The sequence below is a fragment of the Microcaecilia unicolor genome, chromosome 1, assembly GCF_901765095.1.
Source record: "Microcaecilia unicolor chromosome 1, aMicUni1.1, whole genome shotgun sequence".
NCBI classification, from domain to species: Eukaryota; Metazoa; Chordata; class Amphibia; order Gymnophiona; family Siphonopidae; genus Microcaecilia; species Microcaecilia unicolor.
The window spans coordinates 87,357,934-87,371,060 of NC_044031.1; the positions used below are offsets into that span (position 1 = coordinate 87,357,934).

Below are 13,127 nucleotides of genomic sequence, written 5' to 3' on the forward strand. Positions count from 1 at the left end.
CCAGTTTCACATCTGAGATATTTGTATTAAGAAATATTAAACACTATGAACTCTCAAGTGCTATCTATATATATAAAACTCACCCTCAACGTTCTATTGTCTGATGACATCACTGAAGCCAAGGTTCGTAAGTTCGAAGCTCTGAAGCCAACAAAATCACAGTCTCGGGGCCCCGCTCTCGCGTCAAACGTTATGACGTTGAGGGCGGAGCAATTCACTCACATCGACGACGGCCAGGGCGCCGCAATAGGCCACCCACTGACGACGAAGGTGTGTTGGGTGGGGGGCCACAGTCACACATCGACGGCGGCCACGGCGGCGCAATGCCCTCACTAACAACCAAGGTGCATTCGGTTGGGGGGGGGGGGGCCCACAGGAAAGCCTTGCTAGCGCCCGTTTCATTGGCTCCAGAAACGGGCCTTTTTTTACTAGTTTCTTAATATAAAATTTTATTGTTAGTATTAGAGATTTTGATTGTGTGTGTGATATTTTATTTATTTATTGGTCCACTTGTATCCCACATTTTCCCAGCTTATGCGGGCTCAATGTGGCTAACAAAGTTACAATAAAATACAAAATACAACAGGAAAAAAAAAACAGCGCCATTGTTGTAATCAGCTGGGAACCATGGACTATGCAAAGTACAAATGTTTTAAATAACCCTTTCCTTCTGCAAGGTTCCACAGATGAATGGGAACATGTAGCTAAAATGAGGGCAGTTCATGACACTGTGGTCCAAAGCCAATGCTAACACTGTGGATGCTTGAATTTGTTCTCTTTTGCCTGAGATAGTTTTGAACACTGTCTTGGAAAAAGGGAAGATAGATCAAGTGAAACAAGGAGAGCAATTGGCCACTTTTGACCTTTTGGACCACTCTTACTTGCACATCTCCAGTCCATTGGAGTATCTAATCATAATCTTGCATGATTTAGGGCATCTCTTTCTAATAGAGTTTTCTTTGTATCTACCCCCACGGGTTTGTCCCCGGACATACCCCCCTGCTGTGGTGTGCCACAAGGTTTGGTCCTCTCGCCATTGTTGTTTTAACATTTTCCTTAGCCCTTTAGCAATTCTCTTACAGGACCTCAACATCTGATTCTTTATCTACGAAGATGATATTCTCTTCATCTATCCTACAACTCCCTCTTGCTGAATCTAACCCCAACTGGTTAACTTTTCATACACTTGTTATCAATCATTCCAAAACTACTGCCCGTTGGGACTCAGGACTATTGAGCAAACCAGCTGCACCACTGACCCATTTTTCTATCTCCGCAGCAGACTCCATCAGTACCATGGCACCATTATTGATTCCAGAATTTCCTTTGATAAACAAATTTCACAGGTTGTAAAGAAAGGCTTCTTTTGGTTGTGTCGTCTACATTCCATCAGGGACTACCTCGATTTTTTTCCTCGTTACACACTAATTCACTCTTTCATTACATCTCACCTAGACTATTTTAACACTGTATATGCTGGTCTTCCACAGTTTCAAATATGTCGTCTTCAAACTTCACAAAATTTGGTTATCTGTATGTTTTACAAAGCTAAGCATTTTGGCCCAGTTACTCCACTGTTCATTAAACTGTATTGGTTGCCTGTACCATATCACATTTTGTTTAAAGTTAGTCTTCTTACATTTAAGTCACTATACGTAGGCAGCCCACTCTATTCAGTTTCTATGGTTATCCCCTACACCCCGTCCCAAACACTTCAATCTGTTGATTCCAACCGGCTATTATTGCCTTTTCCTAAACAGGCTTATTATGAATCTACTCAGAATTCTGCTTTCTAGCCCCAAATCTCTGGAACAGTTTGACTGCAGATATTAGATCAGAATTTTCATTAGTCAACTTTAAGACAGATTTGAAAACCTATTATTTCTAGACAGCTTTTGAGACTGAAGCGCAGATCCGGTGGGAAGGCATTGAGGGTCTCTTTTACAAAGCTGTGCTACCGATTCTCGGTGCGGCAAATGAGAGGAAGCCCATTCGATTCTTATGGGTTTCCTTTCATTTGCCATGCGGGAATTGCTAGCGCAGCTCTGTAAAAGAAGCCTAACACTTTACACACTATATTGGCCCTCTCTTTTTAACTCCCCCTTTTCCCATCCTTGTTTTCAGTCTCCCATCTCAGCATATGATTGTATTCTTTCCTACTTTAATTTGAAGTTCTATTTCCCCAGATTTTGTGGTGCTTTCACATGTTAACCGCTTTGACCTTTATTTAACAGAAAAGGCAGTATATCAAGTTTATTAATAATAATAATACACAAGTAAATCAAAGGGAAAACAGCAACACAAAAATCTAGCAAATTTGCAGGTACTTTTTATTCATGCAAGTAGTTATAAAATTACCTCAAAATATAGCAAAGCAAAACGACAAACCTTGTAATACCAGTTTGGATTGCAATCTTTCACAAAAGTTTAGTGTGCATTCTTATATAGGATTATAGTCAGTACTTGCATTTCTTGCATGTATATAAACATTTGCTCTATATTAATTAAAAAAAAAAAGAAAAGCTAGAAAAATGCACTGTGGCACTGTTTCCAGATATTTGAAAAATGATGCAAGGTATAGTAATTCAAAAACAAAGACTGGGAGAAAAGTGTTCAACCAATTCTCTGACTGACAATGGAACATTTATTCAAAGGCATACAAGGCTTTCATATTGTTAAGAGAATAAGGACAAAAATATATAGAAGTAGTATCCAGTACCAGATTATATACAGATTTCTCTGAATAGCTAAAGAGATTGCGGAGAATGCAGGGTAGAGATAGCGAAAATACCTTTAGCATGCATTCTCCTAGGACAGCAGGCTTTATATTCTCACAAGTGGGAGATACTGATCCGTGTCGCCCGGATCAGAATTTATCAAAGCTAATAGAGAGGTTTATGGAGTGCAAGATGCGCTCCACCATGCATGCGTGAGCGCCTTTCTGCCTGCTGCAAGAACGCGGTTTCCTCAGTTTAACACTATAGCAAAAAGTAAAGTAAAAACAACAAAGGAGACAACTCCAAGGGGAGGTGGGAGGGATTGTGAGATTATAAAGCCTGTTGTGTCCTAGGAGAATACCTGCTACAGGTTAAGTATCTTCGCTTTCTCCGAGGACAAGCAGGCTTTTAATTCTCACGTGGGGAATCCCTAACATCCAGGCTCACCGAAAACAACATTGGTCAACTGGGCCTTGCAATGGTGAGGACATAAAACAGATAAACCTGAAACTATATACAATCTAAAAGAGTGCAGCCTGGAACAGAATAAAACAGGCCTAGGAGGGTGGAGTTAGATTCTAGACCCCAAACAAATTCTGCAACACTGTCTGCCCGAACCGACTGTCATGTCGGGTATCCTGCTCAAGGCAACAGTGTGATGTGAATGTGTGGATTGAAGGCCACGTCACAGCTTTGCAAATTTCTTCACTGGAGGCTGACCTCAAGTGGGTTACCGATGCGGCCATGGCTCTGACATTAAGAGCCAAGACATGACCCTCCATGGCCAGCCCAGTCTGGGAATAAGTGAAGGAAATGCAATCTGCCAGCCAATTAGAAATGGTGTGTTTCCTGATGGCAACCCCCATTCTGTTGGAATCAAAACAAACAAAAAGCTGGGCAGACTGTCTGTGGGGTCTTGTCCGCTCTATGTAGTATGCCAATGCTCTCTTGCAATCCAAGGTGTGCAAGCTGCGTTTGCCACGATGGGCATAAGGTCAGGGAAAGAATGCTAGCAAGACAATCAACTGGTTCAGATGGAACTTGACACCACTTTCAGCAAGAACTTAGGGTGAACGCGAAGGACTACTCTATTGTGATGAAACTATAAGGTGCATCCACTGCTAAGGCCTGAAGCTCACTGACTCTACGAGCTGAAGTAAAGCCACCAAGAAAATGACCTTCCAGGTCAAGTACTTCAGATGGCAGGTATTCAGTGGCTCAAAAGAAGCTTTCATCAGCTGGGTAAAAACGACATTGAGATCCCATAACACTGGTGGAGGTTTGACAGGGGGCTTTGACAAAAGCAAACCTCTCATGAAGCGAACAACTAGAGGCTGTACAGAGATGGGATTATCTTCTACACGCTGATAAGCACTAATTGCACTACGGTGAACCCTTATGGAGTTGGTCTTGAGAACAGACTCCAATAAGTGTAGAAGGTATTCAAGCAGGGTCTGTGCGGGGCAAGCAAGAGTATCTAGGGCCTTGCTCTCACACCAGACAGCAAACCTCCATTTAAAAGAATAGCAACTCTTAGTGGAGTTTTTCCTGGAAGTCAGCAAGGCCAGACACCCTTCAAATGACTCAAGAAAGCGAATTCTAGGCTCTCAACATCCAAGCTGTGAGGAGCCAGAGACTGGAGGTTGGGATGTAGAAGTGATGAGGGTCAGAAAACACTCCAATCTCCATGGATCTTCGGAGAATAACTCCAGAAGAAAAGGGACCATATCTGCCACAGCCAGTACAGCATGATCAGAATCATGGTTCAGTGATCTTGCTTGAGTTTCAACAAAGTTTTCCCTACTAGAGGTATTGGAGCATATACATACTACTACTACTATTTAGCATTTCTATAGCGCTACAAAGCGTACACAGCGCTGCACAAACATAGAAGAAAGACAGTACCTGCTCAAAGAGCTTACAATCTAGTAGACAAAAAAATAAAGCAAATAAATCAATTAATGTGTAAAGGAAAGAGGAGAGGAGTATAGGTGGAGGCGAGGGGATACAAGTGGTTACGAATCAAAAGCAATGTTAAAGAGGTCGGCTTTCAATCTAGATTTAAAGATGGTCAAGGATGGGGCAAGACGTAGAGGCTCAGGAAGTCTATTCCAGGCATAGGGCGCAGCAAGACAGAAGAAGCGAAGTCTGGAGTTGGCAGTAGCAGAGAAGGTAATAGATAAGAAGGATTTATCCAGGGAACGGAGTGCACGGGAAGGGGTGTAGGGAAGGACGAGTGTGTAGAGATACTGGAGAGCAGCAGAGTGAGTACATTTATAGGTTAGTAGAAAAAGTTTGAACAGGATGCGAAAACGGATACAAAAGTCCTGTCCCACAACAGCGGAGGAAGGCATCTGACACTAGTCTGTCGTGGGCCTGAAGCCTGGAACTGAACTGAGGGACCTTGTGGTTGATCTGAGTGGCAAAAAGACCACCCAGAGGGTGCCCCATGCTCGAAAGATCTTGCAGGCAATGCCCATGTATAGTGACCACTCGTGCGGTTGCACTATCCTTCTCAGTCTGTCAGCCAGGGTATTGCTTGTGCCCGACATATAAGTGGCTCAAAGTAAGATGCCATGTTGGTGAGCCCAATGACTCATCCAGACACAGATGGCGTGATCCAGTGCACCCCTTCTTGTTGGTGTTAATACATTGCAACCTCATTGTCTGTTTGGATGAGAACAATTTGATGAGATAGCCAATCTCTGAAAGCCTTTACAGTGTTCCAGATCCCCGAGACTACAGGAGATTGATCTGAAGATTCGTTTCCTGGAGGGACCAAGCTCCTTGAATGTGAAGTCCATCTACATGAGCTCCCCATCCCAGGAAAGATGCATCCTTCAGCAGCACTTTTTGAGGCTGAGGAATCTGAAATGGAAGTCCCAGAGTCAAACTGGATTGAATGGTCCACCACTGAAGAGAGCGTACAAGCTCTGGGGACACTTGGATGACATCTTCTAGACTCCCCGTTGCTTGATACTAATAAGAAACTAGGAGTCCATTGAGCCAATCTCATAAGAAGTAGTATCATGGGTGTAACGTAAACTGTGGAAGCCATGTGGCCCAACAATCTTAACATCTGCCAAGCTATGACCTGATTGGATGTGAGTGAGACAAGATTGTCTGCTCTCGTCTCCAGGAGGTAGGCTCCTATGAACTCCAATTGCTGGACAGGGTGAAGATGGGACTTGGGGTAGTTTAAAATGAGCCCTAGTAGCTTGAGCACCCGAATTGTCATCCGCATGGACTCGAGTACCCTCCACTGAGGTGCTCTTCACCAGCCAATCGTCAGACTTCCAGTCTGACTAGCAATGCTGCAACTACCGCTAGACATTTGGTGAAGACCCTGGGGAGTTGACACAAGGCCAAAAAGGAAACAAGCAGTACAGAAAAGTGATGCGCTCCCAGCCAAAATCAAAGATACTTCCAGTGGGCTGGAAGTATCGGGACATGAATATGTACATCCTTTAAGTCCAGGGAGCACAGCCAATCATTTTTCTGAATCATTGGGAGAAGGATGCCAGGGGAAGCCATCATGAACTTTTCTCGGACTAGGAATTTGTTCAGGGCCCTTATGTCTAGGATGGGATGCATCACCCCTTCCCCATTTTCTTTTGCACAAGGAAATACCTGGAATAGAATCCCTGCCCTTTCCCCACTGGTGGAACAGGCTCGACCACGTGGGCCTTCAGAAGGGCAGAGAGTTCCTCTGCAAGTACCTGCCTGTGCTGAGAGCTGATGAAATGAGCTCTCTGTGGCAAATGAAGGTTTGAGATGCCAATTCAGGAAGTATCCGAGTCATACTATTTGAAGAACCCACCGGTCTGAGCTTATAAGAGGCTAACTTTGATGAAAATAATTTCAGCCTCCACCTGACCAACAAGTCATTTGGGACGGACACTTAATGCAGCTATGCTCTGCTGGAAGCAGTCAAAAGTTCATCCCTTGCTTCGACCGGGGAGCATCAGGGGCAGTAGACATACGCTGTTGATGTGAATGAGTGTGTAGGAGGCTGATGCATAAGGTGCCCAGCGGGAGAGAGGTGATGGTATCAGTGTGTTTTTTTGATTTGGTCTGCAACCTCTTCAACCTTCTCCCCAACTAGGTTATCATCTTGGCATGGGGCATCCGCCAACCTCTGCTGAACAGAATGTTCCAAGTCAGAAACACATAGCTATGAGAGTCTGCACATTGCTATACTTTGAGCAGAAATCCTGAATGTCACATCAAAAGTGCCATAAGTGCCCCTGGAAAAGAACTTTAGACATTCCTTCTACTGCTTGACCAACTGGCGAACTGATTCGGCGTGCTCTGGAGGATGCATCCCAGCCAGGTCGAACTTGTACACATTAATTGATTTGATTACTTTATTTTTTGTCCATTAGATTGTAAGCTCTTTGAGCAGGGACTGTCTTTCTTCTATGTTTGTGCAGCGCTGCATAAGCCTTGTAGCGCTATAGAAATGCTAAATAGTAGTAGTAGTATTCAACAGGCACGGCTCTCCCATGCATGCTCAGACCTGAACTGAGTGTGCACAAGAGAGCTAACATTAGAGATGAAGTGCACATGTTGAATAAGTTTTACTGCAGGTGGAACTCAGGCAGAAAAGGTCTTTGATTTTCGCAAGTAGACACTCATGAAGAGCTGGTAAGATTGTATATGGGAAATGAGCACTGAAGCTTGGTACATATTCCTCCCAAAAGAATCCAGGGTTCTAGTTTCTCTATCTGGCATAGTCTCTGGAACTCCTGGCTCTTGAGAGCGGACTCCACTACCATGGAATTGTAAGGTAATTGAGGCCTATCAAAACCAGGTGGAGCCAATACTGGGTGTCAATCTTCTTGGGCATGACAAGGACCGACGGAGGGGACTCCCAGTTCCTGATGAGGACTTCCTTGAGTAACTCGTGGAAAGGTGCATCACAGCCTCCTTAGGAGGAGGAGATGTGTAGTCTAGAACCTCAAGCATCTTGGCCCTGGGCTCATCCTCCACTTCCAAAAGAAATGGAATGGCATCAGCCATTTCCTTAACAAAAGATGGAAATGAAAGGCTCTCCGCAGGAGACTTTCTTCTTTCAGGTGGAGATGAGGGTTCAGAGGGAATTCCATAGAATTTGTCTGAGGAAAAGTACCTTGGATCCTCCTCTGAATCCCATGGATGTTCCTCTTCGGTGTTAGACAATACCTCCCGATGGGAGTGTCGAGACGGAACCTGCCTCGATGCCCAGTAACCACGTCCTTAAGAATGGCATCAAGAAGCCGACTACCGCCTCGACTCCGGCGAAGCTTCCTCCACTGTCGTCGAGGGAGTGCCAGCTTGGATGGAAGTGGACATTGGGGCTGAAAGCGGCACCGCAGGCTGAGGACCAAGCGGAGCTGCAACGGGAGGCAGGGTAGGAGCAAGCACCCCCAATGACAATGCACACCATTGCAAAAGGCCATCCAGCAGTTCAGGAAGCAAGGCCCGGATATGCTCATCGAAGCTCGACACTGGGATAAGCTGGGGCACTGGCTGAGGCGCAGGTTGCAGAACCGCTGGGGTCAATGCATAATTTGGATCTTGGCTGCTAGGAGATAGGCACATAAGCATCTCCTGTATTGAGGGGGCGCTGTCCTCCCGGCATGGACGCTTCTCAGGTGCCGAATCCCTCGATGCCCCGGAGCTCCAGGCACCATGCGTCAAGGGCGACTGATGACAATGCTTCTTGGCCTTCGCCCGAAATGTGTCACTGAGGCTACTCAGTGCAGGCGAGGACAATGTCGAATCCACATGTCACCTTGGGGTTGGGTCCAATGATGGACGGTCCCGGGGGCCCTGCATAGCAGGAAGCCTGAAGGCAGGTGCTTCAATGTTCCCAGTGTCTAAGGGTCTAGTAGCAACCATGCTTACCAACGCTCCTGATGCGATGCTCGACCTTGATGCCGAGGAACCGGACTTGGCGCCAAAAATCCTCTCTCATTGAGCTTTTCTAGAAACCTGGGTCCTCTTCTTCATACAAAGAAAGAACACAGTTAGAAGCGCTATAGTCAGGCAGACACCAAGAATGGGTGTCCTTTCCAGAGACTGTCCGATTGCACCGGGTATAGTGCTTGAAGCAACTGGGAGCCTTCGTGGACATGGCAGGAAAAAAAACTTTGTCGGCTAAATTAAACAACATGATGGTGCCTGAAAAGGGGGCAAGGCACGGAAAAATAAAGGGAAGTTCCTGACTGAAGTCAAGGCCTAAAAGCAGCCTGATGACAGAAAACAATTGAAACTTAAAACCGGGCAAAAATCACTAAAAAAATTAAAGGAAAATAAAGGACAGAGGTTCCAACAGGAACACAACAGAAAACAAAACAGAAACTAAAACTTAGTTGAAAGGCAGAAAAAAAAGCTCTCTAGATTTGAGTGATGTGAGGAGACAGTAAACACCTTCTCCTCACCGCGGAAAAAGAAGAACTGAGGAGACCGCGTTCTTGCAGCAGGCAGGAAGGAATTCAAATTGCACAAAGCTCTCATTTAGCTTTGGTAAATTCCAGACCGGCCAACGTGGATTGGTGTTGCCCACTTGTGAGAATTATAAGCCTGCCTGTCCTTGGAGAAAGTAAATACATCAAAAGTAAAGCAGCTGCTAAATTACCCGAGAAACTATGGACCCTGGCTCTGGGATTCAACTACATAATATATAATTATTTAGGAACTACTTAATCACATTTAGCATGCATGAGAGAATTTGCTGTTAGATGCCCACAGTCCAGCTTGCAAGATTGAAGTTAAACAGTGTACCTTGAAAGAGGTATAAAGACAGTATGGGGGATGAAAGGAAAACCTTACCATGAGAAGCAAGAAAATGGATATATCTATATCTATATATACATATATATATATATATATCTATGTATACATATATATATCTATATATATATATATATATAGATATATATATATGTATACATAGATATAGATATATCCATTTTCTTGCTTCTCATGGTAAGGTTTTCCTTTCATCCCCCATACTGTCTTTATACCTCTTTCAAGGTACACTGTTTAACTTCAATCTTGCAAGCTGGACTGTGGGCATTTACTGAATCCAGTGATGATTGTTTTACACCTAGCCTCTTATGTAGCCCTTTTCCATTTTATCAAACAAAACAGAAAGAAGGAGGAGACCAATATGGTTCCAAAGCAAGTAGCTTATTAAAAATGGCTAAAAGACTCGACACAGTCCTGTGTTTCGTCGCACCATGCGCCTGCTTCAAGAGTTGAATTTCAGCCACAAATGATTAACTATAAATGATAGGACAAAAACATCCAATAAATCAGCATCCAAAGTGCTGTCAGAAAGTGTCAAAGTAAAATAGCATGTCACAACGGATGAGTCTTTTTAGCCATTTTTAATAAACCACTTGCTTTGGAACCATATTGGTCTCCCCCTTCTTTCTTTTTTGTTTGCTGCTAGGGGGACACTTCTGGATTTTTTTTTGTTGTTGTTGTTGTTGCTGCCCTGTTCCATTTTAACAGGACATCATTCCAAAATTTGGAAGGATGGAAATTGATGTCTTGGAAAATTTCTTTAGAGTGTACCAAATAAAGTCAAATGTAAATACCATATAAAGCAGTGGCGTAGCCAGACTGCCAATTTTGGATGGGCCTGAACCTAAAGTGGGTGGGCACAAAATTTTCTCTCTATTCCCCCTTCTCCAGCAAACTTTAGTCACACTAATCAGATGCATTTGTCACATAGGGGTAAAGTGCTGCTTTTCAGTGCATCAGGTTTCAGAAAATTTATTTAAAAGCCTAACACCCTTTTCAATGAGCTTTCAGAGGCCAAAACCTCCTGCCTCAGGTCAGCATAACGCTGTTATGGTATCCTCTCTTGACCTAAGGAAGGAAGTATTGGTCTCTGAAACTTTATTAGCACAGGTACCATATTACTTTATCCTAAATTAAAATAAAATTATTTTCTTTACCTTTGTTGTAAGGCCATTTACTTTTTCTCATTGTGTTGCTCCCAGTCTCTAGATTCTGCTTTCCTTCGTCTTTCTCTTGCCAGGGTTTCCTGTCCATTCACCACCTATGGCTTTTCATCTTTTCCTCACCATTGTTCTCCACATGCCCCTTCCTCTTATTCTCCAGTCTTTCCCTACTCTGTCCTCTCCCTCTTTCCATCCAGCAGCTCCCCTCTTTCTTTTGCATCCAGCGTCTCCTTTTTCTCCCTACCCTTCCATCCAGTGTCTTCCCTCTTTCTCTCCTCATCCTTCCACTCATCTACCCTCTCTCCTGATCCTTCCATCTAGTGTCTCTATCTCTCTACCCTTTTCTGTTCAGTCTCCCCTCTCTCTCTCTCTCCACATCCTTCCAGTCTCTCCCCTTTCTCTCTGCATCCTTCCATCCATCTCCCCTCTTTCTCTCCCTATCCTCCCATGTCCAGCGGCTCTCTCCCTTCCCTCCTGTCCCTTCTTCCTCTCCCTCCCATGTCCCAGCGGCTCTCTCCCTTCCCTCCAGTCCCTTATTCCTCTCCCTCCCATGTCCCAGAAGCTCTCTCCCTTCCCTCCAGTCCCTTCCTCTCCCTCCCATGTCCCAGAAGCTCTCTCCCTTCCCTCCAGTCCCTTCTTCCTCTCCCTCCCATGTCCCAGCGGCTCTCTCCCTTCCCTCCAGTCCCTTCTTCCTCTCCCTCCCATGTCCCAGAAGCTCTCTCCCTTCCCTCCAGTCCCTTCTTCCTCTCCCTCCCATGTCCCAGCAGCTCTCTCCCTTCCCTCCAGTCCCTTCTTCCTCTCCCTCCCATATCCAGTAGCTCTCTCCCTTCCCTCCAGTCCCTTCTTCCTCTCCCTCCCATGTCCCAGCAACTCTCTCCCTTCCCTCCAGCCCCTTCCTCCTCTCCCTCCCATGTCCCAGCAGCTCAGCCATTTTTCCTCCAGGTCCGCCCATCCGCATCCTTCGCGCTGTCTCTATCCCTTTTGTCCCACGGAGGCAGCGCTTCCTTCCTGCCCTGTCTTCTCCCCAAGCTCCGCTGCATCGGTCCCTCCCTGCAAGTAGAATCCTCCTTCGCTGGTTGCGCTGCGCTGCCATGCACATGGAGCTTCGCTCCTCCCCCTGCCGTGTTCATCCGGCCCTAAACAGGAAGTGCATCACAGAGGGCCAGATAGACGCGGCAGGGGGAGGAGCGTAGCTGCGCGACCGGCGAAGGAGGATTCTACTTGCAGGGAGGGACCGATGCAGCCGAGCTTCGGGAGAAGACAGGGCAGGAAGGAAGCGCTGCCTCCGTGGGACAAAAGGGAGACAGCAATGCGGATGGGCGGGCCTGGAGGGAAAATGGGTGGGCCTGGGTGCCCGTGGCTACAACCCTGATATAAAGTGGGCATTTGAAGACATGTTCCATAAGAATTGTTCTCAGTATTCTATCAACATTACCATGTGGGGAAGAGAATTATGGCACCACAATTTACCAGATAGAACCATAGAACTGAAGATAAAATCACTCAGTTTTGGAAATGGAATCTATCATAATTTACGTTGTACTGTGATACTGGTCCAAGAAACTACTTGTAAACTGATTACATAAATTATAAAAATAATTTCAACCTATCAAAGCACGCCCAAACATCATGGATCGTTTGAAACTTCAGACCCCAGTTTTTACAACAGAAATGAAAGTGCAGTCCTTATCTTTCATGTCATGCAGTGTCAAATAGTCTAGCACTATTTTTTTTTACCTGTTCATAAGCATCTAGATTTGAATCATCTGGGATTATCAGTGGACTAGCAGACATTAATCCAGTTGTCAGCTGAATTTGTTGAGCTAGTTTTCTGTAGTCATAAACTCCGGAACCCATCCTGTGAAAATAAGATATTCTAATAAGATGAACTGCTTTAAGGTTGGGTATTTTTCTCTGTCAACAGCAGGGCTGGCTCAAGGGATGTGGCACCCGCCCCCCCCCCCCCCCCCCCCCCATTGGCACTCCCCCCTCAGGCCATCCTCCCCACCCAGTCTACCTTTAAAGACAGTTTCCCCCCTCCTGAATACCAATAGCATTTCACCTAATGTATCCGTATCAGCCCCTGCATTTTCCTTCTTTGCACCCCTGTGCAAACAGGAAGTTATATCAAAGGAGAAACCGGGATGCGGCACAAGACACCAGTTCTGATGCAGGTAACGTTAGGCGGAACGCTGTCTATGTTTGGGAGGGAAAAACTGCCTTTAAAAGGAAGAGAGGGAAAGGTGGCCTGAAACAGAAAGAGGAAAGGGGTTGCCGGCTCTTCTTTTTTCCTTGCACATGCAACGCAGCAGGGTAAGCTCTGGGCCAGCTTAATCTATAGGGCCAGTGACATCACAGGCTCAGGAGTTTAGCGCCCTTTTTCTCCAGTGTTCTGGGCCAGAGCCTCACCTGGTCCATATGTTAAACTGGCCCTGGCCAACACAGTTACATG

At 45.4% G+C, this 13,127-nt stretch overlaps 1 protein-coding gene across 1 annotated transcript in view; it reads right to left on the reverse strand.

Annotated features, from left to right (window-relative positions):
* PITRM1 (pitrilysin metallopeptidase 1) overlaps positions 1–13,127 on the reverse strand; it is a 202,173-nt gene that overhangs the window by 88,780 nt on the left and 100,266 nt on the right. The window contains exon 14 of the mRNA XM_030198926.1: positions 12,413–12,533. Within this exon, the coding sequence (XP_030054786.1) occupies positions 12,413–12,533 (121 nt within the window). The remainder of the gene's footprint in view (positions 1–12,412; positions 12,534–13,127) is intronic.